Source organism: Zingiber officinale, chromosome 6A, assembly GCF_018446385.1.
Source record: "Zingiber officinale cultivar Zhangliang chromosome 6A, Zo_v1.1, whole genome shotgun sequence".
In the NCBI taxonomy this organism is placed as follows: domain Eukaryota; kingdom Viridiplantae; phylum Streptophyta; class Magnoliopsida; order Zingiberales; family Zingiberaceae; genus Zingiber; species Zingiber officinale.
This window is the reverse complement of record NC_055997.1, coordinates 64,219,472-64,247,313: the sequence shown is the minus strand read 5'-3', so window position 1 is coordinate 64,247,313 and position 27,842 is coordinate 64,219,472. Positions and strand designations below refer to the sequence as shown.

General features: G+C 39.5%; 1 protein-coding gene across 1 annotated transcript in view; it reads right to left on the bottom strand.

Moving 5' to 3' along the window:
- The window catches only part of LOC121996470 (aspartyl protease APCB1-like), a 28,785-nt gene extending 12,993 nt beyond the window's left edge, over nt 1–15,792 (bottom strand). The window contains exons 1-7 of the mRNA XM_042550458.1: nt 15,207–15,792; nt 14,078–14,195; nt 13,623–13,852; nt 13,307–13,543; nt 12,428–12,575; nt 12,262–12,344; nt 11,969–12,083 (exon numbers count right to left, since the gene is read on the bottom strand). Coding sequence (XP_042406392.1) covers nt 11,969–12,083; nt 12,262–12,344; nt 12,428–12,575; nt 13,307–13,543; nt 13,623–13,852; nt 14,078–14,195; nt 15,207–15,733 — 1,458 coding nt within the window. The 5' untranslated portion in view covers nt 15,734–15,792. The remainder of the gene's footprint in view (nt 1–11,968; nt 12,084–12,261; nt 12,345–12,427; nt 12,576–13,306; nt 13,544–13,622; nt 13,853–14,077; nt 14,196–15,206) is intronic.
- Nucleotides 15,793–27,842: the final 12,050 nt, after the last annotated feature.

Below are 27,842 nucleotides of genomic sequence, written 5' to 3'. Positions count from 1 at the left end.
TGAAGGTTGTTATAGAATTCAGATACTAGATCAAAGTTGATGTCCCTTTCTAGAAAAACCAAAGAATCGAGCTTGTAGTAGGCAATGGTTTCTAAAATAGAGGGACAAGATTCCTGCATGAACTTCTTATCAACAGATCGACAAGGGAGTAATTTGAAAGTCCTCTCCTTAAATGATTTTTCAAATTGTTGGTTGGGGAATCTCCCCGAACTAGCCGGTTGAGGTCGGGAGGTAGCAGGAGCTTTGGACTTGGATTTGGATTTCTCGGTTGGTTCCTTAGAGGTACCCTCACCACTAGTGGGTTTCTTCCTAACCATTTGGACAATGGGAAACAAAGAGAGAGCACCGGCCATGGGCAAACCACCAAACACAAACCACAGTCACCGTAAGAAACATGATAACGTGAACTGCCAAAGACAATAACAGTAGAGATTAGAGATCGAGAGATTACCTCGGTGCCATTTTGACCTTCGGCTTTTAGAAGACGATGGGTCGAGAATACGGGAGGAAGAAAGGGGCGTCGGGGCGTCGGTCGGCTAGGGTTGTGAGAAAGAAGAAGATCGGGAAGAGAGGAGATCAGGAGGATTTAATGAGGGGTAGCGCACAGTGTAATCTGATCGGACGGCTGTCCGATCAGGATCGATTTTAACGCACAAAAAAAGGTCTGATCGGTCCCCTTGACCGATCAGGAAACCCTCTGATCGGTGCTCGGATCGATCAGGGGCCTTCCTGCGAACCATAGAGAGCTGATCGGTCCTTGGACCGATCAGAGATCGAACAGAGAGGTTGAAGAGGTTGAGACTCTCCTGATCGGTCCCTGGACCGATCAGATGTGAATCGTCGCGTGAGATCCTCCTGATCGGTCCCTGGACCGAACATTTGTGATTGTCGCGTGCCAGAACCTCCTGATCGGTCCCTGGACCGATCAGTGAGCCAACAGAAAGCACGAAGATATCTGGAGGACCCCTGATCGGACTGTGGACCGATCAGAGAGTCTCCTGATCGGTCGTGAGACCGATCAGTGTCTGATAATTCAGATTTCTGATATCTGAATTCGAGCAACTGATTTCGCAGTCGTTTCTCTCGAGAATTCTGAAAATTCAGAACTTCTCAAATTCAGAACACAGAACTTAAACATCTATGAACAAGAACATTTCCTAATTGCAAGCTCTGAAAGTCCTAACATTCTAGGTTTTTTTTTATTAAGTTACAAGTTAGTTTCAGACATTTCAGAGTTTCAAAACCTGAAATATCCAACCCTGTCATGTTTAGTTTCAAATTTGTCAAAATATATCCTAAATTACTATTCTTACATTATCAACTCATCTTATCATTAAAGATACCAATCCAAAGTATCAATCAACACATCAATCATGATTAGATAATTTCTAGACAAAAGTCCAACCAAGATTCCTTGGTTGGAATATATGAGTAAGATCTAGGAGTCAAATACACATGAATTATGTAATGACCTTCCCCATACTCAATTTATGTCTCTTCAACCTACTTATTCAAGGGATGCATAGTACATTTTGAATAAATTGGTTGTTCCTAGCATCTCACCCCATTTCTAGCAAACAAAAACAATTTGTTAAACCTTATCGTTTGTGTGAGATGTCCCCAAATTGCCCAAATCAGTTTCCCAATTACTCTTGTCATTTTAATAGTCCTTATTGATCATGGTGAAGTTCTAATGACCTAAGGAGCCAAACACATTCCCAACTCCCTCCTTAAATGACTAAATTCATTCTCCGGAAGGGGTTTTGTGAAGATATCGGCTAGGTTTGACTTTGACTCAACATATGTGAGCACAATGTCTCCCCTAGCTACGTGATCTCTTATGAAGTGATGACGCACTTCAATGTGTTTGGTCCTCGAATGATGGACTGGATTTTTAGTTAGGTTGATTGTGCTAATGTTGTCGCATAGCACTTGTACACCCTTATAAGAGAGTCCATAATCCTCTAGGGTGTGTATCATCCACAACAACTGTGATACACTCTCTCCCATGGCAATATATTCAGCCTCGGTCGTGGAGAGAGCAACACAATGTTGCTTCCGACTTGACCAACTAACTAAACATGAACCTAAAAATTGGCAACCTCCACTCGTACTTTTCCGATCCAATTTGCACCCAGCATAATCGGAGTCGGTATAACCTATCAAGTCAAATGATTCAGTACGAAGGTACCAAAGACCTACTCTAATTGTGCCTTTAAGGTATCTCAGAATTCTCTTAACTGCAATTAAGTGAGATTCCTTGGCACAGACTTGATACCTAGCGCACATGCCCACAGCAAAGAGTATGTCCGGTCGACTAGCTGTGAGATATAGAAGACTACCGATCATGCTTCTATATTGCGTTAGATCAACTGATTTTCCACTCTCATCATTGTCAAGACGAGTGCTCGTCACCATAGGAGTGGATACTTCCTTAGAATCACTCATTTTGAATTTCTTAAGCATCTCTTGAATGTATTTTGCTTGATGGACATAAATGTCATCTCTAGTTTGTTTGATTTCTAGTCCAAGGAAGAATGTCAATTCTCCCACAAGACTCATTTCAAACTCACTTTCCATGTGAGTGATAAATTCATTTAAATAGCCCTTGTTATTTGAGCCACAAATTATGTCATCGACATACTGGGCTACAAAAATATTTTCACCATCTCGACGAAGAAACAGTGTTGGGTCTATTTGACCCCTTACAAAACCCTTTTCTAATAGATAAGTCGACAACCTTTCGTACCAAGCTCGAGGTGCTTGTTTTAGCTTATAAAGAGCTTTCTTGAGCTTGAACACGTGGTTTGGAGCTTCGGTATTCACAAACCCCGGTGGTTGTTCAACGTAGACTTCTTCTTTAATGAAACCATTTAAGAAGGCCGATTTAACGTCCATTTGATAGAGCTTGAAACCTCTATGTGCGCAAAGGCTAGCATTCGAATGGACTCGATCGTGCTACCAGAGCATAGGTCTCATCATAATCGAGGCATTCGACTTGACTATAGCCCTTGGATACTAGTCTTGCCTTGTTTCTTACTACCTCTCCCTTTTGGTTTAACTTATTTTGAAGACCCATTTAGTTCCAATAATGGTGGTCTTCTTAGGTAGGAACCAAGTCCCACACTTGGCTTCTTTCAAATTGACCTAACTCATCTTGCGTAGCTATGACCCATCGGGATCATGATGCCTCATCAACTAGTTTAGGTTCGATTTCGAGATCAAGCAACCTCATTCGACTCATTTGAAGAATGATCTAGTCCTAACCCTTGTTGGATGTCTCCACAATCTGGTCTTGTGGATGACTAGAGACTATCCTAGATTGCCTTGAGTTGGCGGTGCCTCATGAGTGGTCTCACTCGGCACAGGCAAGAGATCGATTGAGCCCTTTCTTGCCTTTGCTCATCATCTTGGTCGACTTGACTCTTCGATGTTTTGATCATTCAACTTAGATTTCTAAGTTGAATTGAATTTCTCCTACATCCCTTGATTGATCATTTGATATAGGTTTCTTCAAATCTACGTCGAGGACTCTTGATCAATTTAGTCCTCATCAGAGACTCGATAGGCTTTCCTTTGGTAGAGAGTACCGACCGGTATCCTTGATCGTAGCCGTGAACTTCCCAAGATGGTCCTTGGTGTTTAAGATAAACACTTTAACCAAACACCCTAAGATGTTCAATTGTAGGCGGTTTCCCAAACCAAAGTTCATGGGAGTCTTTCCTAAAACCTATGTATTAAAACTCGATTTTGCACATAGCAAGTTGTATTCACAGCTTCAGCCCATAAGTAGCTCGGTAGTGAGTACTCATTGAGCATGCTTCGTGCAGACTCTTGTAGGACTCGGTTCTTTCTCTCCACAACCCCATTTTGCTGTGGGGTCCTTGGAGTAGAGAACTCATGACTATATCCCTTTTCTTGACAAAACTCTCGAAACCTATGATTTTGAAATTCCCCACCATGATCACTTCTAATGGTTTTAATTGTTGTCGATTTTTCATTTTCAGTTCTTCTACAAAAGGAAATAAAAATATCTATAGTTTGGTCCTTATGTTTCAAGAAGAAAGTCCATGTGTATCTAGTAAAATCATCAACGATTACCAAACAATATCTACTTCCATTCAATGATATTACACTACTGCAATCAAATAGGTCCATGTGCAATAAATCTAAAGCAGTAGATGTACTTACATTGCTTTTACCTTTATGGACAGCTTTTGTTTGCTTACCCTTTTGACATGCATCACATAGTTTGGTCTTGTGGAACTTGATGCTTGGTAAGCCTCGCACTAATCCTTGGTTGGCCAACTTCCAGATGTTCTTCATGTTTACATGTGCCAATCTTCTATGCCATAACCAAGACTCTTCTTCTTTCGACATGAAACACTTAATCAAAGCATTAGTAGCACTTTTAAATGATACTTGATAAATATTGTCAACCCTTGTGCCTACTAGTACCGTGTCAAGTGTGTCAATGTGTTTAACCAAACATTGACTTGAATGAAATTCAATTGTGTAACCCGTATCACACAATTGACTGACACTTAGGAGATTAAAAGTCATCCCCTTGACTAGAAGGACATTCTTGATATGAAGACATTCGGATATATGAATGTCTCCAATTCCTACAACCTTAAGGCTACCATTATTACCAAAAGACACATTACCTCTACTTTTATTTTGAATGGTAGTAAACAGTGATTTGTTCCCAGTCATGTGCTTGGAGCATCCACTATCAACAAACCAAGTTGATAGATGCTCCCCCTCGACCAATGCCTACAATACACGAAAAATAGAGGTTTTAGGTACCCAAATCTTGGGACCTAATGCTTCTACAACGAAAGACCTAGGAACCCATGCCTTGGTCATACCTTTCCTAGTTCCATGAACTCTAGAAACATGTGATCTACTATTTTGAGTTCTAGACATTAGAGAAATGAAACTCGACTCCTTGGGTTGATACCTAACCCGGCTTTGTTGTAAACGCCCTTTGGGCATTTAGAATCATGTCTAGAGTCTTAGAGCTAGTTGAGAATTTCTCAAGCATTTTCTTGAGTTTCTCAACCTCACCCTTTAAGGCCTTGTTCTCATCCTCAAGGACTTCTAGATGTAGGTCATCGACCTCATCTTCCCTAAGGGTCCTTAAGGTTTTTACTTCTTCTTTCAACAATTTATTTTCTGTTTTTGACTTTTTAAGCAATGTAGATAAGTGAGTGATAGTTTTATAACACTTTTCTATATGAGAAGAGGTTACCTCTTCATCATCCGAAGATGATGAAGCCGTGGTTGAAGTGCTTGAGTCATCACTCTCGGATTCTGACTCTTCCCTTGCCATGAGTGCCAATTGCCGAGTGCTCTTTTCCATCTTCTCTTCTTCCTCCGATGAGCTTGATGAGGACTCATCCCAAGTGGCCTTGAGGGCCTTCTTCTTCTTGGCTCTTTCCTCCTTCCTTTTGGCTCGTTCCTCCTTCCTCTTTAGTTTCGGACACTCGCTCCGAATGTGTCCTTTCTTGCTACACTCATAACATGTAACATTAGATTTATCAAAATTTTGATCATTAGTTTTACCTTTTCCTTTGTATCTTCGGCCTCTTCTCATAATCCTCCTTACGAAGTTCGCCATCTCGCTTGATGATGATCCACTTTCATCATCGGATTCGGAAGAAGAGGTGGATGAGGAAATCTCCTTTTCTTTCTTCTTTTCCTTCTTCCTTCTTCCATCCTTGCTCTTTGGTCCTGCAAATAAAGCAATACCCTTCTCTTTTTGACCTTTGTTAGCAAGCTCATGAAGTTCCATCTCACAGAAAAATTCATCTAGTTTAACAATGGAAAGATCCTTGGATACCTTGTAGGCATCTACCATGGATGACCACAAGGCATTCCTAGGAAAAGATTTAAGAGCGTACCTTACTAGGTCACGGTTTTCTACCCGTTCATCCACGGAGTGAGACCGTTGATGATCTCCTTGAATCTCCCATGAAGTTCACTCACCGTTTCATTGTCCTTCATGGTTAGATTTTGGAGCTGATTCATGAATAGGTCCCTCCTGGCAATCCGAGAATCTCCAGTTCCCTCTTGGCGCTCGTTGAGTTTGTTCCATGGGTCCTTCGCACTTGCGAAAGGACCAACCTTGACAAGTTGATCCTTGGCTATCCCACATTGCAAAGTGACAACCGCCTTGGCATCGGCTTGTCCCTTGCGAGTTTGCTCGGTTGACCATCTCGATGAGTCAAGTTCCTTACCTTCTTCGTCCTTTGGAGGTGAGAATCCCTCCTTGACCGAGAACCACATGGAGATATCAGTCTTGAGGTAATACTCCATGCGATTCTTCCAATACTGGAAATCTGCTCCATCGCAGAACGGTGGTCTGTTGGTGCTGAATCCTTCCTTCATGGCCATCTTGTTGCTCCTTGAAATGTTAGTCCGGATGAAGAGCACCAGGCTCTATCACTTGTTGGGACCTTAGATGGCTAGAGGGGTGAATAGCCTCTTTGAAAACACTAAACACAAATTTCTTCAAGAACTTTGTTAGCACAGAAATAAAACTAAAACAAGAAAGCACAACACACTAACTCAGAGATTTACGAGGTTCGGGGATAACTCCTCCTCGGCGTGTCCGTAAGGTGGATGAATCCTCTTGATCTTTCGGATCACACCCGGAAGCTATCCGGCTAAAGGATTCTCCTTCTCGGTGGAGTAACCTCTCCACAAAGTCTTTAACAAGTATGAAATTAAGCACAAGACTTGGTGGTGGCTCAGTGAAATGATCGAAGCTCACACCACATCGGTGACAACACCTCTGCTCAATCTTCCAGTTTTTCTCCATGTTGTTTTTCACGGCAAAAGCACAAAAGCATTATCACGAGCCCTCCTCTCCACCTTCATGCCTCTACGCTCATGCGGATCTCGCGAACTGCGTGAATCCTGAATGTCCACGCCGTGCCAATCACGCTTCTTCCTTGTCGATTGTCTCGGCTCCACCTGGCATGCTCGCTTCCACCGTGGTACCTCGAGCTTGAACCTATCGGCTGGTCAGTGATTCGACCAAGGGCCGTCTGGTTGTGTCCGCAGAGACACAAGACACATAAAAGCTTTTAGATCGCCTCTACTAATGATCCTTAATTTGAATTCACCCAACATCAAGTAATCGAACCTGTAACTCGAGAAAGCTTCAGTAGATGGTTAGAAACGAAATAGGTAAAAGCAATTGCGAATCGAAACAATAAGAAAGCGCGTGCAAAACAAGTCATCATGGATCGGTCGAGACCGATCCACGCTCTATTTATCGTCACGATCGGTGCGGTGACCGATCGGTGCTGCTCGATCGGTCCCAAGACCGATCCACCCTTCACGCGAATCGCCACGGCCCGGCCGATCAGACTCAGCTGATCGGTCCGTAAGCCGATCGATATCCACCAGCCTGCGAGGATCATCGGTCGGTCCCGGACCGACGGTATCACTCGATGTATCGAGTGTTATCGATCGGTCCCGGACCGATCGATATACTCGATGTCTTCGAGTGTTGCGATCGATCTGCGGACGATCAGACAATGGATCGGTCTGACCGATCAGCGTCTTACCTTTGGATCGGTGCGACCGATCCAGTATGAGTCTCGGTCAAGCTTCCAAGCTTCGCCCTCACCTGACGGTCAGAGCGCTCTCAAAACCCTCTCGACCATACGCCAAGCTTCCACACTGACTTCCGATTACTGGTTTCACTCACGGGACTTTCCAATGCGCTTCACTCACGGGACTTTCCAAGCCTAACATCCAGTTAGGACTTTCCCTGCCCGGCTTCACTCACGGGACTTTCCAACTGCCTAACATCCAGTTAAGACTTTCCCACCGCTGGCTTCACTCACCAGGACTTTCCGCAAGCTCCTCGCTTGGACTTTTCCCAATCAGGTCAATCAGGTTAACCAAGTCAACCTTGATTAGTAATTAATCTGAGTTAATTTAATATCTGATTCAAACTTAAATCAGTGTCAACATCAAAACAACATCCAGGTCAGACTGTATCAACACTATTGATCGGCTAGTTGAATCGGATGCTCTGGCTCCTGATCCTGTGAAGCAGTTATCCTCATCAGTTGAGTCAACCGCACCTCTAAATATGAATGAGCTGAAACTTCCGGTTGCTGTTAGAAAAGGTGTCAGGTCATGTACTCAACATCCTATCTCCAACTACGTTTCATATTCTCGTTTGTCTCCTTCATATCATGTATTTGTTTCACAGTTATCAAATCATGCTATACCTTCTTCCTATTATGAGGCTGTAAGGGATTCAAGGTGGCAGGAAGCAATGAACGACGAAATGGAGGCTCTTAACAGAAATGGTACTTGGGAATTAGTTGATCCCCCGAAGGGGAAGAACTTGGTTGGTTCTAAATGGGTCTATGCTAACAAGTATAACTCAGAGGGTGAAGTGATTAGATATAAAGCCAGACTTGTTGCCAAGGGATTCACCCAAACATATGGGGTAGATTACTTGGAAACTTTCGCACCAGTTGCAAAGCTGAACTCTGTCAGGGTAATTCTTTCTCTTGCTGCTCAATATGATTGGCCTCTATTTCAGTTAAATGTCAAAAACGCCTTCTTGAATGGTGACCTTTGTGAAGAAGTATACATGTTGCCACCTCCTGGAATTGAAACAAAAGGAAAGGTTTGCAAGCTAAGAAAAGCTTTGTATGAGCTTAAACAATCTCCCAGAGCATGGTTTGATAGGTTTTGCAAAGTCATGATATTGTTTGGCTTTAAACAAGGGAATGCTGATCATACACTCTTTATAAAAAGGAAAGGGGACAGCACTACCATTCTTTTGGTTTATGTTGATGATATGATAGTTACAGGTGATGATGAGGTAGAAATCCAGACTCTTAAGTCCAAGTTAACATCAGAATTTGAAATTAAAGATCTTGGATCATTGAAGTACTTCCTGGGCATTGAAGTTGCTCGATCAAAAAAAGGGATCTATGTGTGTCAGAGAAAATATGTGTTGGATTTACTCAAGGAGACAGGGAAGCTGGGTTCTCGGCCAGCGTCTACTCCTATAGAAGTAAATCATGATCTTACTAGTTCTAGTGGGGAAGATCTTACAAGTCTAGAAAAGGGAACGTATCAAAGGCTGGTTGGAAAATTACTCTATTTATCTATGACTAGGCCTGACATCACCTATGCTGTTAGTGTAGTAAGTCAGTACATGCATGCTCCTAAGACTATCCACATGAAGGCCATTGACAGGATTTTAAGGTACTTGAAATCATGTCCTGGAAAAGGCTTGCTGTTTAAAGGAGGTGGTGATCTGAAGGTGGAATGCTATTCTGATGCAGACTGGGCTGGTTCTCGAGATGATAGAAGGTCCACTTCTGGCTATTGCACTTTTTTGGGAGGAAACTTGGTAACTTGGAGTAAGAAACAAAATGTTTGTGCACGGTCCAGTGCTGAAGCAGAATATCGAGCCATGGCACATGGTCTTGCAGAGATGTTGTGGTTGAGTTTTCTGTTGACAGATATAGGATTAAAGGTTGAATTACCTCTCAAGCTGTATTGCGACAACAAGGCAACAATCAATATTGCAAATAATCCAGTACAGCATGACCGGACTAAACACATTGAGATTGATCGTCACTTTATTCGGGAGAGACTTGATTCTGGAGAGCTATGTCTGCCTTATGTTAAGTCTGAGGACCAACTTGCGGATATGTTTACAAAAGCTATACCCCAAGCTGTGTTCGACTCTTCTCTTAGCAAGTTAAACATGTTTGATATATATGTTCAACTTGAGGGGGAGTGTTGTAAGAAACAAGGGTAGATAAGTCTTTTTATCTTTTGTAAATAAGTTGATGCTTAGGGTTGTGTGGTTATATAAACGAATGTATTTCTCCTGAAATATATATGATTTAAAAATCTCTTTATTTCAACAATATATTATTAATTATTATAGCTAATTATCTTAAATGAGCTCGAACTAAGCTCGTTTAATTTTTAAAACAACTTTTTTCAAGCCAAGCTCGAGTCGAACTCGAGCTATTTAATTTTATTATAAGCCGAACTAGAGCTTAAAAACTAAAGCTCGAATCGAACTTGAGCCGAGCTCGAGCTTAGGGATAACGAACCGAGCTCGAGCCTCTTACTGTTCGGACTAGCTCAGCTCATTTACAACCCTAGGCACTCCTCCCCTCTCTCTCGGGGGTGAGACTCCTTCGTGAGGAAGAGGTTGATGATTTAGATCAAGATTTGTTCCACGCGGAGGCTGACATGTCCCCTGATTCGCCAAATCCGCCTGCTGCCCCATTATTACCGCAAGATCAGCTTGAGGCATATTCGAAAATTCCTGCTCCACATCAGCGTTTTGGGGACCACTGGGTGATGCTAATTGATTTCGAGATCTGTTTGTAGTGCTAGCCAGTTTTTTCCTTGTCATTTCAGTGCAAGGAATAAATGTAAAAGATGTTGGACCGATTGGATTCCAACCGGCCACAAAAAAACTTCCTTGTGCAGCCCTATTGTTAAACCCCTACCAAATCTGGCACACCTTCCACCTTTGTACCCACTGTCTTCCTCCTAACCAACAAGAAGAAAATACCACCTCTTGGAAACTCATGGAATATCCCAGCCTAGAAAGTAAATGACGGTATTGCGATCTTCGAACATTGAGCAGCCACCTTCCTTCTCCATAACCACGGATTGGCCACCAAATACCACAAAAACCAACAACATCGCCCCAAAGAGAGGCGATGTCGCACCCTTCCCACATCCCTCATTGTCGGTGAGGGGAGGGATGCCCTGCGAGAGCGCTCGCAAGTCTCCTAATCAACTTCCAACCACCTTGTCTCAAGGAAAAACCAAGAGAGAAGGGAGAGTTTCTCTCTCTAAGTTGGAAGGGAGAAAACTGGAATGGCAAAAGAAATACAACATTTGATTTCACTTTGGATCATCTTCAAGCAGTAATGATACTAAACTCATTTCAAAAGAAATACTAATCGAGTCACCCCAAATTCCACTTCCGCCTCACTCCATCATCTCATCCAAACTTTTCTTCCCTGAAACAATTCAACCATGATTTAAAATCTTAAGTCGTGCCGAGGTTTAGGGTTTCAATCACGAATCAGAATGATATGATTTCGGTACCTTATCGTGTCGTACCGATATGGTTTCGATATTTTTTAAATATAAATTACATTAATTAAAAATAAAAAATTATTTTAAATATTTTAAAAAAATAAAAATAATTTTGAATATTTAAAAAAATAAAAAGAAATTTTAAAAAAACTACGATTTTTTAACACTTTTTTATTATAAATAAATATAAATGCAAATGTTATTATATATTTTTAAAATTATATATATATATATATATATATATATATATATATGTTAAATTAATAAGATAAATCTATTAAAACTTGATTAACTCTGCTCAAATCATCTCATTTATAGTTAGCAGTGATTAAAATATTAACTTAGGATTTTTTTTAGGTTTCTTATGTTTTAATTAAAACCTCGGGCATCCCCGCCTCCACAGGTCGCTGCATGCTTGAGCGCGACCCACTGGGGTTGTCGTGCTCCAATGGGTGTGCGCATCTCTGCCGCAATCCCGCGGGAGTCATGGCGCTTCCGCAACCACGTGGGGGTCGCCATAGTCGACCCCACGATGGCCCACAGTGCCTATGCCGACCGCAGTTCTAGTGTCGGGTGGAACAGTAGGTTTCGCCCAACGCAGTATGTTAAATCTTGAATTCAACCGAACCAGTCAATTCAAGTAAAACTGACAAATTGAACATCCTCATCCAATTCAACCAAACCAGACTCAGTTTAGACAAACCCACTTGACCTGAATCTAACTCATCCAAATTCTACTTTGGCTTCCTCTGACCATGTTCCGAATAGAGGTTGAAGTTTCTGATAGCTAGCAAACTCCTTGTAATATGTTTGTCAAATTCCCAAAAGAAGATGTGAAGAGACATACGCTGATTACTAGGTATCCTTCAGGTTGAATAGTGAATGATTTTGACATGGTCCACCATTTCTTTTCGAATTGCAGGGTTAATGGTTCAAAGAATTGCTTCACATCTTTAAAAGACCTGTAAATATGATGAACCTTATTAGACACTCGGTGCTCAGGAGTTTTAGTTTATGAAACATGATGAAAATTTCCAGATATGAATTTGCAAGGACATTTTACAAAATGTAGGAAATCAGAAACATAGTACACTCAAAAGCATTGTGAGAAAATGGTTAAGATAGTTAATAAGATTTCACCTGATAGGAAAGTCGGCACGCAAACAGATTGGCATTGTAAGATCAGAGACATCTTGGATGAAGTTATTGGACATGGACTGGAGCTGCGTGTTTGTGAAATTCACATGGTAAATATTGATGATACTGAAGAAATGTAATCCGGAATTTCATTTTTTTCATGACTTACATAAGCGGTTAGCTTCCCATATGCTTCATCAGGAAAGTAAGTGTACGAGCTTCCAGTATCAAAAATTACTGGGACTGCATTTCCTTTCTGCCCCGAAATTTGCTTGCCTCCATAATTAATTTTTGAAGCTTTAGAAATATAGAAATTTCTGGAATAAACCGAAGCAAAACAAAGTCAACATGCATTACCAAATAATTGATTTGAATGGATCACCATGTAAGAATTTTCATGTGCATGAAAGATCTGAAAGCAAGAAAAGAAGGCATCATATATAAAAGTGCAAAAGCCTGTATGAATGCAGTCTTTTATGTTCTTTGTGGGTAAATTAGTTGGGAGAAGTGTATAGAATAATTTCAGCTTCATACCTAGGTTTCGGCCTCTATCACAGTTCAACCCTCCAAATTTAAATACCTTGATCTAGCCAATGCATTTAAGAAACATTTTATTATCATCCATCATCCCACAATTGCCAACATTGTCACAATTCTGGATCGAAAATGGCATGCACTTCAGAGCCTTCAGGCACGAAAATCACAAGAGTATTTTTCTCACAGAATCTTTAGAAGCATAAAAAGAAAAGGAAAAAAAATCTTGAGGTGATGAAAACTTGAGGGAATTTGAATTATTAATCTATGATTCAATGGTTAATAGAAAGCAAAATACAACCAATTTATATTCAAACAACCATAACAAAGCTTCACCTTAAAAAGCTCCACATACTGACAAAGTAGGATGGCAAAGTTTTCCCCAAAGAGATGTTAACTTTGTTACTAATATTCGCGGAAAAAATATGTATAAGCTATGAACTACTAAATATATGTGAGTATGAAAAGGCTGATAATTATATTCTTTAAAAACATGTGCAAAAGTGATCCTTACGTGAGGCCACTTTGTCTGGGAACCCAAGTCACGCCCCATTGAGGAACATAGTCGTCTCCTAAGAACATGTATCCCCCACCTTTGGCTTCTCGTTTTATGCAATGACCTATGACATTGCTAATGATACCTTGACTTTCCAATTGAGAAGGTAAACTTACTTTCGAACTGCTAAGTCCAAGAATCCCATCTGTTTTTGCAGGAGAGGCTAAAAGTTGGCCTTGTTGATCATAAGCACACCTACAATACAGATGTAACAAAACCAATTTTATAAGTTGAAAAGACCTGACAACAAATTATAACAATGAAAAAGTCATACCCAAAAGTGAAACTGAATTTTGCCTTTTCACCATTTGCATCAATAATGTGCATATCATCTCTTGCAAGGACACCCATGGAGGAACTATGATCTGCATATTCTATCTCATAATCACATTGTTCACAGGAGTCACAGTAATGATAATTCTGATTACGTTGTACTTCCATACAAAAAGAATTGCTGGGAAGAACAATGTTTCCTCTATTGGGCTTGTATAGGGGATGGGGTCCCTGTAAAGATGTATTTGCCAGATTAATGAAGGTACTAAACTTTCAAATTTACATAAAATAGAGCTTATTTGTAAACTCTTTCATTTTCAGGATAGTTCAAGAATTTTCAGAATAGCTAAAACATTTGTGATCATGCATATAAATGGATTGTGATTTTGGGAACCAGCAATCATAATTGAATACAATCTTGCGTAGAAATTAAACTTAGAGATACTGAATTTGTACCTTCGCACAGCTAGTACATGGAGCATCACACTGGATCCATGTTAAGTCACTCCCAGTATCCACATCAAGGAAGTAAGGTCTAGGTGAACTCCCAACAAAAATAGTTGTATAGTATTGTCTGCAAAGAGAATAAGATGGCCCAGGTTCAGAGAAAAATAATATGAGAACCTACGTATTCAAAGAAATCCAAGAGTTTCAACCATATTCTCTTGGTTTAACAAATAATTTATAGACTGAACCAGTAAGTACATTGGAAATAATATGAATAAATAATCAAAAGACAGTTTAACTAAAGATTTAAATGATTTTTATCATCACTATGGTTTGATCTTTTGAATTCATTAACAAATTAATAAAAATGTGGGAAAAAAAATATGAATACCTGCATGTTCACCAAAAATCTAAATCTAAAACATATTCTCATAGTTTAACAAATAAATGATTAGGTAAATTCGTATCGAAGTTGACACATGGTATCGATGGAAGAGTACAGCAATAACACCCATGGTTGTACACTACCTTCTTTTGATTTTAATTACCAGTTAGCAATTTGATGTTGAGTTGTATTACAATAGCCGTACATAATATAAACAGCAGTAATGTGGGTCTATTTTATTATTTTCTAGTTATATTTTATCTTTATATATGCGCATCTTATTCATGCTTATTGTCTGCTATGTTTTCCTTATAGATGACCATCTCTTGCCTTTCCGGAGCCATAGAAAGGAGCCATCTAGGATTTTGATAGATGAGATTTGATTTTTAGCCACAAGACTGGTTCGAGGGCACATCACACATTTTTGAGTCCAGACTCTTTAGTTCTTTTATTTTGTTTTTTGTTTATGTAATTGGAGTCTTATATACTTTGTTGTTCATGCTTTTTCATTACTTATGTTGTTAGTCTTGTAAGAACATTTTGCATAGTTATTTCTATCACAAGTAGAATAATAGGTGAAGTCACACAGTGACACTAAGAGATCACATAGCACAATCCTAGCAGCATATCAGGTAACTCTTTTGAGACTCGGTTACAGAAAATTTTGCACTGAGACCTAGTTTGACTTGTAGTAACTGAAAAGGGCATATTCAAAGACGAATTTGCATCAATACAAGAATCGCGCATGCATACCCGTCCGGGAAAAGATTGCCTCCGATGGGAAAAATCGCAGAGGAATCAGTCGTCTCCGTTCTCCTACTCGATCTCATCTTCCACGATCCTACAAAGTGGCGAGCCCCAAATGATCCCAGCTTCACATCCCCGAGCTCCCGTAGGGATCGACGGCCCGACTTGGGGTAGAGCTGGAACAAGAAAGATCGCTTCTCCTCCGTATCGTTCTCCTCCTGGGTCCCATTGACCATCTGCAGAGGCGATTCGGAGAAGAGGCAGATCCAGAGGGAGACGAGGAGAAACGCGGCGCCCAGGGCGAAGACGGCGACCCTTCTACGGGAGAGGAAGTATCGGCGCCCATGTCGAGCGCGGGAGTGTCGTACCTCCACGGAGGGCACCGGCAGAGGAGGCGGTGGAGGGGAGTCGTCGGAGAAGGTGAAGGCGGTGATTGTCTTGCCCTTGGAGGGATCATCGGGAGGAGGGAGAGAGATGATGATGACTCCGTGGAGCTGCGGTGGAGGAGGCGGCGACGGTCTCTCCCCTTCCATGCGGACAATACCTTCTTCGCCCTCCCCTCTGCGAGAAGAGGAAGAGGAAGCAGACTGGTTCGCGTCGTAGTTGTTGACTTTATTAGAAGCGAGGAAGAAAGCGACGCGGAGGCGGGAGGACTGCTCGTTAACGCCGGATAATGGCCCGTACTCGCTATTTAATAGACTCGGCCCATGGGCTTTAATTGTTATCAGGCCTTTGTACAACAGCACAAAGAATTTAGTCTTAAGGGGTCGACACGTGTCCAGAAGATCGGCAAACATGAGAGAGAGACTTATCTAATGCCGTTCTCCTTATTGCACGAATCTCATGTGACATTTGGTTTATGAGTTTAGAAATGAAGGAATAAATTGATTCTCAAATTTTATATTTGGTTGATGGAAATGGAATTAAGATTTTGAATTAAAACTTAAAAATTTAGGTATAGATGAAATTCATTTCCTCCCTTGGGTTTTGATGCAATAGGAATGCAATAAATTTTAGACAAAAGTATCCTTAATATATCTGTTCAATTTTTTTTTTAATTTCACACTCTCTCTTTTTGTTCTCTCTCATCATATTTTCTCTCTCCTTATTTTATCATCACACTTAGGGGTGTCAAAAATGAACCCGACCCGACGACCCAACCCGAATCGACCCGAAAAAAATCAGGTTCGGGTTGGACATTTTCGGGTTCGGGTCGGGTTCGGGTTGGAGGGTATTCGGGTTGAAGATTTTCGGGTTGGGTCGGGTCGGGTTCGGGTTGACCCAAATATAGGGTTTAGTGGGGTTTTTTTAGGGTTAAATCAAATTTTATTTTGAAAATTAAGATGTTTTATGTATATTAATATCAAGTTAGTATGATAATAATGAAATATTGAGATAAAAGTGAAGAATTATAGGGAAAATAGCTCCAAAAAGTCATTTTGAATCGAATTTTCGGGTTACACGGGTTGGGTTCGGGTTGGGCGGGTTGGGCGGGTTCGGGTTCGGGTTTAGGAGTTTCGGGTTGAATTCAGGTTCGGGTCGGGTTCGGGTTGGGTTATAAAAAAAAAAAAAAAATTAACCCGACCCAACCCGACCCGACCCACCCGAATTGACACCCTTAATCACACTTTCCCTCTCAACATACTTTCTCTCTCATCACGCATTCTCTACCATTTTCTCTCTATATTCTCTCCCAGTATATATTCTCTCTCCTCATTTTCTCTCTCTTCATTCTCTTCCATCATACTTTCTCTCTCCTTATTTTATCATCACACTTTCTCTCTCAACATACTTTCTCTCTCATCACACATTCTCTACCATTTTCTCTCTATATTTTCTCCCAGCATATATTCTCTCTCCTTATTTTCTCTCTTTTCATTCTCTTCCATCACACTTTCTCCTTATTTTTCCAACGCACTTTCTCTCTCATCATCTTTCTCTCTCCTCAATCTCTCTTAGCATACTCTCTCTCCTCATTTTCTCTCACCATACTTTCTCTCTCTTCATTTTCTCTCATCACACTTTCTCTCTTTTTATTTTCTCTAATCACACTTTCTCTCTCGTCATACTTTCTCTTTCCCCAGGCTCTCATTTTCATTCATCACACTTTCTCTCTCTTCATTTTTTCCCATCACTCTTTCTCTCTTAACCTACTTTCTCTCTCATCATACTTTCTCTCTCCTCACTTTTTCATTTTCTCTCATAATACTTTCTCTCTCTCCATTTTTTCCATCACTGTTTCTCTTTCATCATACTTTCTCTCTCCTCACTCTTTCATTTTCTCTCATAATATTTTCTTTCTCTTTATTTTTTCTCATCACTCTTTCTTTCTCAGCACACGTTCTCTCTTATCATACTTTTTCTCTTCTCAATCTCTCCTATCATACACTCTCTCCTCATTTTTCTCTCATAATACTTTCTCTCTCTTCATTTGTTCCCAACACACTTTCTCTCTCATCATATGTTTCTCTCACATTCAACTTTCTCTCCCATATAATTTTTTCTCTTATTTTCCTGTAAGGGTAAAAAAGAAAATTTATGTTCATTCCGATTAAAAATATTTAACTAATCAACATCATTTTTAAGAATGATACCCAAGCTCATACTCATTCTCATTCCATAATACTATGATACTCATTCCGATTCCAATTCGTAGGAGAAAACCAAACGTCAATCTATCTCACGAATCTAAGTGGAAATTTCCCAGGTTATAAAGTTGGGAAAGCAATTAAAAACCTATTTTTTATATTTATTCTCCATTAAATTATTGTTTATTTATTTTTTAATTATTAAATTCTTTCTTGGTTGAAAAAAACATATTTTTCAAAAATCAAGTATAATTTCAAAAGGAAATAAAATAAATATTCATTGTTAGTTTTTAACACTTGAAAGTTGTTAGAATTGCATAAAAGCTTAATGTGTTAATGATAAATGTTCATTTATTTATTTTTATTTTCATTCTTTTTTAAAAATAGTATAGAACTTAAATTTCAGTGCGTCTGAGTGTTCCATTTCAATTGTTTTCCCTTTTAAAAATCCTACCCAATCATTTTCCACGTCATTGTTTTTTAAAAAGAATAATTATGACAAATTCTAAAAATAAGAGCCCCGAGTCATAATGTGGAAGAAAAACGGAGAAGGACTTGAGTGGAGATTTTTGGCGCGTGATTGAACCGGATCCAGTTTGACCGCACCCACCCACCCACCTCCACTAGATTCTGGGGGATCCACCACGCCCCCAACGTAATCTAACGTCAAAATCTTTGTTTAAATAAAAGTCCTTTAGGATTGTTCTAACGCGGGCTGCCGACAGGGTGGTGGACCAGACCGGATCTACCATAGCGGAGCCGACACGTGCCGTACTCAAAACCACGCGCGGCCCGTGGGCCGGAGACAAGGGCCCACTGTTTTTTCCATACAGTATGTGCTTTTGCTTTCGGTTAGTGCAAGATCCGTTAATGGATAAGATTTTTTTTAAAAAAAAATAGAAAGTTAAGAAAACTTAAGTTGGTTAGGATCATAGTTTAGTTTATGTCTCCAACAAGATGATCCGTTAACATTATTCTCGCAAGTTCTCTCATCTATGAGCAATTAGGAATTGTCTCGTTTGAGTTCAGTTGGGAGACATTAGTAAAATTTAACTGTCCAACTCTCTTACTATATATAGCGATTATCCGATTACATCAATATAGAGTTTATTGGTTTGAAGTCGATCTAGCCAATTTATCCGTTTAGACTACGTCCAGCATCAATTTCGCTGCAGTTGAGGATGATGCAAGTTCACAATCTTTTTCTTTTCATATTTCCACAATCTAATTCAAGAGGCATCTTGTCTTCAAATTGTTCCCCGTTGAAAGTAGAAATCTAACATGATTATTGCTTGAAATATGAGGATCAAACCAATTGTTAATCAAATTATAAACTCGTCGAAATTAACATCTACTAAGAAGACATCATATAAATTAACATTAGAAATTCTACCAACTAGGATAAGGTGTTTTGCTTCAGTCTTTGGAATCAAACTATAGAGAAATAAAAGAAGTTTATTAAAGAGAAGTATAGAAACTAAAAATACTTATTCGATGCTCTATATTATATACTAGTTCAATTTGCATCATAATTGAGATCACAAAGTCATTAAGGCTATGTTTACTCTAAAGTGGGGATGAGGAAAGGAAAGGAATCAACAATAGAAAGTTATCTTTAGAGGAAGAGAAAAGAAAGGATGAAGAAATCTTTTCCTTTACACACTTGTTTACCTTAATAGAAGAAGGTGAATATTTATGATGTAATTTTGTAAATAAAAAATGGTGCATGCGTCATTTTTTTGATACATAGTGTAATTTTGTGAGTTAAAAAGGCTACATGCGTCATTTTTTTGGTATATGGTGTAATTTTGTAAATGCAAAAGGGGTACATGCGCCATTTTTTTTCTATCCGCTGCTTTCCGTCCGATTTTGAGGTGATTGATTTTGGCTCCAAAATTATCCGCTGATGGATTGCGTTACTTTTCCTTCGGAAAATTTTAATGAAGTAAACGACGGAAACTTTTCCACCGTGGAAACTTTTCTTTAATTTTACTTTCCACTCTCCCAAGTAAACAGAGCCTAAGTAAATTTATTGAGGAAGAACCAAGTACAAAAATATCCTTTCAAATAACAAAACACACACACATATATATAAATACAACAAGGATACTAGCGAAAATGATAATAACACTTTACAATAAGATATTACTTAACTTATTATCTTGTTGCAGGGAAATATCTTTTGATTGGTTGGAAATACAGTAGCATTTCTTTCTCAACATCCTAAGAACCGACGACAAAAACCTTACACGACCTCCCCTTTATATGGACATCGTTTGAACTGCTTTCCACCTCTTAATCTATTAGGCTTTTCCCCAATTGATTATCACATCAGCCGACTGTCCAATAACCTGTAGAACGACTTTTTTTAAACCCCTAATTGATTGATGAGTCATATCAATTGATTCGGCAACTTCTAATCGATTACCCCATTTGATTGAGAAGTTTTCTGTTCGTGAGAGAAAGTAGCTTAATCGATTGCCTAATTGATACTCAAGCTCTCTATTCTCTCGCGATAAAGGCCCCAATCAATTAGCGTAAGCAATTGGGAAAGGTTGAATCAATTGCCTCAATTGATTCACCAAGCCTTTCTTCTTTCGCGAATCTCAATCATTGCTCACCCTTTTGTTCGCGAGAAACTCCATCCAATCGATTGACTCGATCAGTTAAGCTATTGCCCAATCCATTCTGGCCCTCACTAAATTTTCGTAAAACACTCCCAATCGATTAGGCATGATTGGAGCAGGTCTTAATCGATTATGCACTCTGCCTAGTCGATTAGCCTTGAGCTAATCGATTGAGTTAATTGATTGCCTAATCCTAAACTCTGAACTCAAATTTAGGATTCCTTTGCTCAATCCCAAAGTCAACCGTGACTCGTTGAGACTTTCTGTTACCTAGCATCCTATCAACGACCTACCAGGACTTTCTCATTGCCTAGCCCTACTAGAACTTTCGATCATCAAGTGTGGTCCTCCTTGATCCATTTGGATTTTCCTCTTGCCTAACCTCCAGCTAGGACTAGTCACTCGGTAAGCTTCTACCCTGCCTAACCTCAACTAGGGTTTTTGCTTACCTAACTGTGGTTAGGGCTTACCAAAGTGTGATCCTCCTTAACCTAATTGGACTTTTCTTTATCTAATCCCAGTTAAGGACTAGTCAATCGATAGACTTCCACCTACCTAATCTCAGTTAGAGTTTTCCCTTATCTAACCACAGTTAGAATTTTTCTTTACAAATGTGTGATCCTCCTTAACCCACTTGGATTTTCCTTTGTCTAACCCCGCTAGGACTTCCATTGCCTAGTTCCCAACTAGGGCTTTACTACCACCTAACCTCCCGTTAGAACTTTTTGTTGCCTAACCTTCAATTACGACTTTCTCAATCAAGTATCTAATCACCCCTTGACCTACTTGACTTCTCTTTCATATATTGTCAAACATTGAAACTCAAGTTTGAACCAACTCGAGATTAGTCAAACTAGTCAACCTTGACCTAAGGACGATTGTACCAACAAACTCTTCATTCTAAACATTTTTAATTTGTTCATATCCACACATTGAGCCATATTCGAGGTATACCCATTAGGAAATTTGATTTCTTTCAACTAATTACATAAAGTTTACTTACCTTCTTTGTCTAATATATAACAAGCCTTTGGAAATTTATTATTCGTTCCATTCTAATACAACTTAGGCCTGCTAACTCTTTCAATTTATCATGTGATTTTATTGTGTCTTTGATTTTTCAAGAACATTCATCACAATATTGAAGATATTATCGAAGAAATTTTTCTCAACATGCATCACATCAAAAGTATGTCGACTGAACATATACTTCCAATATGGTAGCTCACAAAATATATTTCTTTTCTTCCAACCATACTTGCACACCCCAATAATGTATTTATTCAATTCATCAAAACCAGTATGAGTTACTTGTATAAATTCATAGTTGTATATTTTCTCAATACTTTCTTCACCTGACTTAATTGATGGAGGAAGTTTTTTGACCATTTTATTTTTATGAAATCTTTCTTATCTCACCTGAAAGGATGTTCAACTAGTAAAATTTTATGATAATTATCAAACCAAGATATCTTCTAACTCTAAGGTAATGAAATTACATCAAACTTTGTCATGCAATGTGATCATACTAATTTATCAGCGGTGCTCCATCCTGCCATTATTGAGTATGTTGGAAAATCACTAATTGTCCATAATAAAGCAGCATGCAGGGTAAAATTAGTCTTACTAGCAATATCATAAGCCTCCAACCCTACATTCCATAATCCATTCAGCTCAGTAATTAGAGATTATAACAAAAGCATTTATCTTCTAAGGAACATAAATTCGTCTTTCATGCACTTTTATGGAGGCAAGTTATATGGTGTTAATATGCCTGATCAAAATGAATATTGTTGTTATGATTAATTAAACTTTGGGAGTTGAACCGATCTGAGCGCCTGGACCGATTCGTGCACCTGGACCCTGATGTGTGTCAGCAACCAAAGTATGCCAACTCAGATGCACGCGTGATTGGGTTCGGCTCCATCCAGGCGCCACTAGGGGTGCCAGGACCTCCGGATGCCTAGATGCTTCTCGGGCATTTGAACTCCATTTATCCAGCCAACTTTCAGCTTTGATTTTCTATACCACTAAGTTAGTAAAATAGTCAATAATATGTAAAATAAGTATTTTGACAATCTTAGGATTATCCGGTGCTGACTTTCGGTTTCGTTGAAATCCTAGGTCCGACCAACGCCTACTGTTCCCTCAACCGGAAATGCATCTTCAATGGATCTCTTCTCCAGTTGCTTACCTCGCTTATCAGTGCAGAGTTACTTGACTCTTGACCCCACCGAGTCTTCCTTCCTAATACTTCATCTAGACTTCAACTAGTAGTCTGGTCGTCCTTCCTGACCCGATTGGACTTCTGTCAACTGTCTAGTCCTCTTTGACTCATGAGTTGAACTTCCTGTCAATCGTCTGGTCCTCCCTGAACCAACTGAACTTCAGCCTAGTGTCTGGTCCTTATCAAATCTTTTAGTTTTGCACACTTGGTAAATGAATTAGAAAATACAACATCTAACTTTAAACTATTTATCATTAATCAAAATCTAAGTTTAATTAGCAGTGCTAACTGCACCAATAGCTTCCATGCAAGGGAGTCAGAAGCATAACATATTATATCTCCTTCATGTATATGCTTATAATGTCATTTCATGTGACTTGTCCTTGCTGCAAATGCATTCAAGTATTGAAATCTAGAAATTTTGGAAGTAATATATTAATTTTCATGGTAAATTTTTCTTCTTCTTTCCTGAAATGTTACTGCGCTGCTTATAACGAGGGTGATTACACATTATATATTCAATTAGTTGACTGTCTTCATTTTAAAATATCATGCAATTATTGTTAGGACACTCCTAAATCTAGAAGGGGTTGATTAGCTTCAATCGCTTCATCTAGTTAATTTGTTGCAATGGAAAAACTCGAAGCAATGGTAACGCCGAATTTACTTAGTATCCACCTCCTTTAGATGACTAATCCAAAGATCCACACAGTGCGCACACTATCCTATGAAAATCACTCATTCTCAGAAATAATCTGGAGACGGAGAAATCTTGTACAAACTCACAGTAAAAAAAATACAACAAGAAAAGGGAAATGAATACATAAATACAATGAGAACCTTGCTTGCTTTCTTCCTACTTGGAAACATCTCTTGTAGACTCAAAAGTACAGCAACACTTTGCCCTGAATTGTTCAAGAACTAGCAATGAAGAGTGGGGAAGAAGAAAATCATGATTTGAATCTTCTAACGTCTTTATTATTGGGACCGATATGCCCGCTAGAGGGGGGTGAATAGCGTTTCATCACTTCGTCGGTTGCTTTGTCTTGATATGTAGCGAAAAATACAATACAAACACAAACACTGTTAACTCTAAGGATTTACTTGGGATCCACCTCAAAAAGAAGTGATTAGTCCAAGGACCCACGCACTCACGCACCCTCCACTATGAAAACACTCATTTACGGTAACTACCGAAGGCGGAGAAGCCTTACAAGCTCACAATACAACACTAATACAAAGAGAAGCAGATACAAGGGGAATTTTACAAGATTTGTACACCAAACACTAACCCTAACCCTAGCTTCTTCTTCTTGTTGTAACTCGCCTCTTGACTTGGGTGTGCCTCCAAGAGCCTTCAAGAACTGGCGTTGCAAGCTTGGAGAAGATCGTTGTGAATGTCGCAGAAGAGTCGCAAGAAAGAACGCAAAGTTCTAGCGAAGAAAACGCTCCACCTAGGCTTTATACAGTGCTCCCAATCAATCCAAATTAGTCTCAATTGATTGCCACGTCACATCTGCACAATCCTAGCCGTCCATTGCTCGTTTTCTGCTCAATGGTCACTTCCCAATCGATCGACTGATCGATTGGGGCCATCTGAATCGATCGGTCGATCGATTCAAATCCATTCTGTGCTCTCGCGTCCGCGCGAGAGCTTCTCCTCCCCAATCGATCGACCGATCGATTGGTAGATCCCAATCGATCGCCCGATCGATTGGGAAAACTTCTGTGCTTGCGAGTAATGTTCCCAATCGATCGGCCGATCGATTGGAGTCATCCCACACTCGCAGCACACTCCAATCGATTGGAGCATGTTCAATCGATCGGTCGATCGATTGAACACCCTGGACTTGACTCAAACTCAAGTCCAACTTCCCAAACCCAACTCTCAGTCAACCGTGACCTATTTGGTTTGCACGCCTAGCATTTGGCTACTCCCGACCAACCTCGAACTAGCCTTCTAGCCTCCTCCATCAGCCTTGCGTTCCTCAGATATCTCTCATCCTTCACGCCTTGCCTTCAGGAACTTCCTTCGGCCTCATTCTAGTTGTCGGATTATACACCACACTCAATCAACCTCGAACTAGCCTTCTAGCCTCCTCCATCAGCCTTGCGCCCCTCAGATATCTCCATCCTTCACGCCTTACCTTCAGGAGCTTCATTCGACCTCATCCTAGTTATCGAGTTCTCCTTGCCAAGTTACACTAGGACTTACCTTGCCAAGACCGTATGCTTGGACTTTCAACTTTTGCCAAGATCACACTTGGACTTTCCCAAATGCCTGGCTCCTCACCAGGACTTTCTCCCTTTGCCAAGATCACACTTGCACTTTGCAATTTCTTGATCTCACTTATCAGGACTTTCACCACCAAGTCTAATCAACACTGACCTACTTGGATTTTCACTCTTGCCAACCTTCCTGTTGGACTTACCTTTGCCTAATCTCCAATTAGGACTTTCCCAGTCAAGTCTCCTGTCAACCTTGACCTACTTGACTTCTCTCTTGCCTAACCTCCAGTTAGGACTTTCCCAAATGCCTAAACTCCAGTTAAGACTTCTCCACTGCCTAACCTCCAGTTAGGACTTCACCACTGCCTAACCTCTAGTTAGGACTTCGTCATTGCCTAATCTCCAGTTAGGACTTCTCCACTGCCTAACCTCCAGTTATGACTTCCAGACACCTATCCTCTAGTTAGGACTTACCCAGTCAAGTCTCCTATCATCCCTGACCTACTTGACTTGTCTTCTTCTCAACCTGGTCAACTCTTTGACCATCTCCACAACCGGATGATTGCCCTAGCAATCTCCATATATTGTCAAACATCAAAATTCAAATCTCGACTCAAGCTTGACTCAACTCAAGCATAGTCAAACTGGTCAAATTTGACCTAGGAAAATTGCCCCAACAATCTCTCCCTTTTTGATGTTTGACAATCCTTCTTAGTTAATACCTCTAAGTTAGGTTAAATCTCATAGCTTTAACTTCTTCTTTATCACAAGGCTAAATCTCATAGCCTTAACCTTTCCATGAAAAAGTATGAATGAAGCCATAACTTAACCTTCAATTCTCCCCCTTTCTAACATATCAAAAATAGAAAACAACTCTTCCCCATAAGAGTTAACCTCACAATGAAGATCGCATATCCTTCATTGTCTCCAAAGCTCCCCCTTGAGCTCTACTTGACTCCACAATGCTCAACCTAGAGCATTCACCATTTGACCAATGAAAATCCCATTCACTGTATCCAATGCTCCCCCTTGAGCAGTAATCTTCTTCTCAATGCTCATCCAAGAACATTTTTCACTTTACCAATGAAGGTCCGATCCCCCTCATTGAACTCAATGCTCCCCCTTGAGCAAACATCTACTCCAACATGCTCATCCAAGAATATTTAACATCCTAGCAATGAAGATAACCAACCTTCCATTGCTCTCCAATACTCGACCCTGAATATTAATTCATCACGAAGGTTTAACCCACCTTCCAAGGTCTTTGAAAATATTTTTATGTTTTCAAATAGTAACTCTCCCTAAAAACATGGTCAAACTTCTATCATTGCACCAACAATGACTTGGGGTTCCTAAATAATTAGGAAAATCAAAACTCGAAGTTTTGAGGTTCAAAATTCAATAATGAAACTAACCTCAACCTAAACTTCACCTAAGTCGAAATTAACCAAATCATGCTTGTTTTCATCATAAAAACTCCCCCTACGTGCATACAGATGTATTCTAAGGGGTTTGGAATGGTTAACGGGACTCGAAGTGACTTGAAGTGCTGAAATTAGGCTTTTCCAGCCAAATCAGACTTCCCAATCGATTGAAGTTGGGACTCAATCGATTGAAATAACTTCAATCGATTCCGCAAGCTATTGCTCGCATAAATTCCCTCTGAATTGATCGACTGATTGATCCAGACTGGGTCAATCGATCGGCTGATCGATTCACTACCCTTTTGTTCACGGGAATTGGCTTCCCAATCGATCGACTGATCGATTGAACCCAATCCAATCGATCAGCTGATCGATTGGGTTTCTAATTTCCTGAAATTCAATTTTAGCGAACTTCAGAAATTCCCCAAAAATTTTACAAAAATCTAAAAATCATGAAAATTCATGTAGACACTACCTAGGGTATATACTATCAAGGAAAAATAGTTTTCTATGAAAATACTTCCTATTTTCAAAGATTGACACAAACTTTAAAACTTGTAAAAACTCTAGTGTTTTCTTCCAAGTTTGTGTTCAACTATTCATTGATGATTACTATCAAAAGATAGCCTTCATCAAGGTTTTCAAAAGTACATTTAAAATCATTTTCAAAACCAATATCCAACCATGTTTTTTGGGCTCAATGCACATAACTTGTACATTAGCTTTCCCAATGATTGGAAAACACATAACTATGTGTTTTGATGAACCTAAAACTCAACAAAATGTACTAAATCAACATCTTGAGTTTTGTTCACCATCCTAACATCTCACTTGTATCTAATGTGTACTAAAACACATACAAGTCACCTTATGATTCTTTGTGAGATGTAAATTTGATTTTGTCCTAAACTAAGGGATCATGCATATCTATCTAGGCATTATGAGACTTATGTTCATCCACCTAGGATGTCATTTTAGTAGAATCCCACTTGTTAGGATATTCACCATTCATAATAAATGTCTTTATCCTTAATCACAAGGAAATTAACTTAATGCATGATGCTACATGGCATACATCAAAATAAGTAATTTTCAAAAGAAAAACATGCTATAACTACATGATGTATGTATGACATGACATGATATTTTTGTATTTTTCATAATAAACATGAATGCAACATATGATGTCATGACATATGAAGAGCAAGCAATCATGACATTTTAGCATAAATAAAATATACCTACATAATCTATCTAAGTATTCTTAAACCTTAGCTAAGCCTTAAACTTAATCCTAGATTGCCTATGCCTTCCTTAAGAGAATGCCAAAAACCAACTTGGCATTTCTTTTGCCTTTATTCTATTTATGCCAATTGAAATTAAGACTTCAATACTCAAGTATTTGTTTGGCACATATTACTCCTTTTAAGGATTAAATGATTAGATTGAGACTTAAATTTGCCCTTAATCCCTTAAGAACATACTAATATCTCAACTAGACAATTTCTTATCATGTTTCCAAGTGTGCCAACATACATTAGATGTGA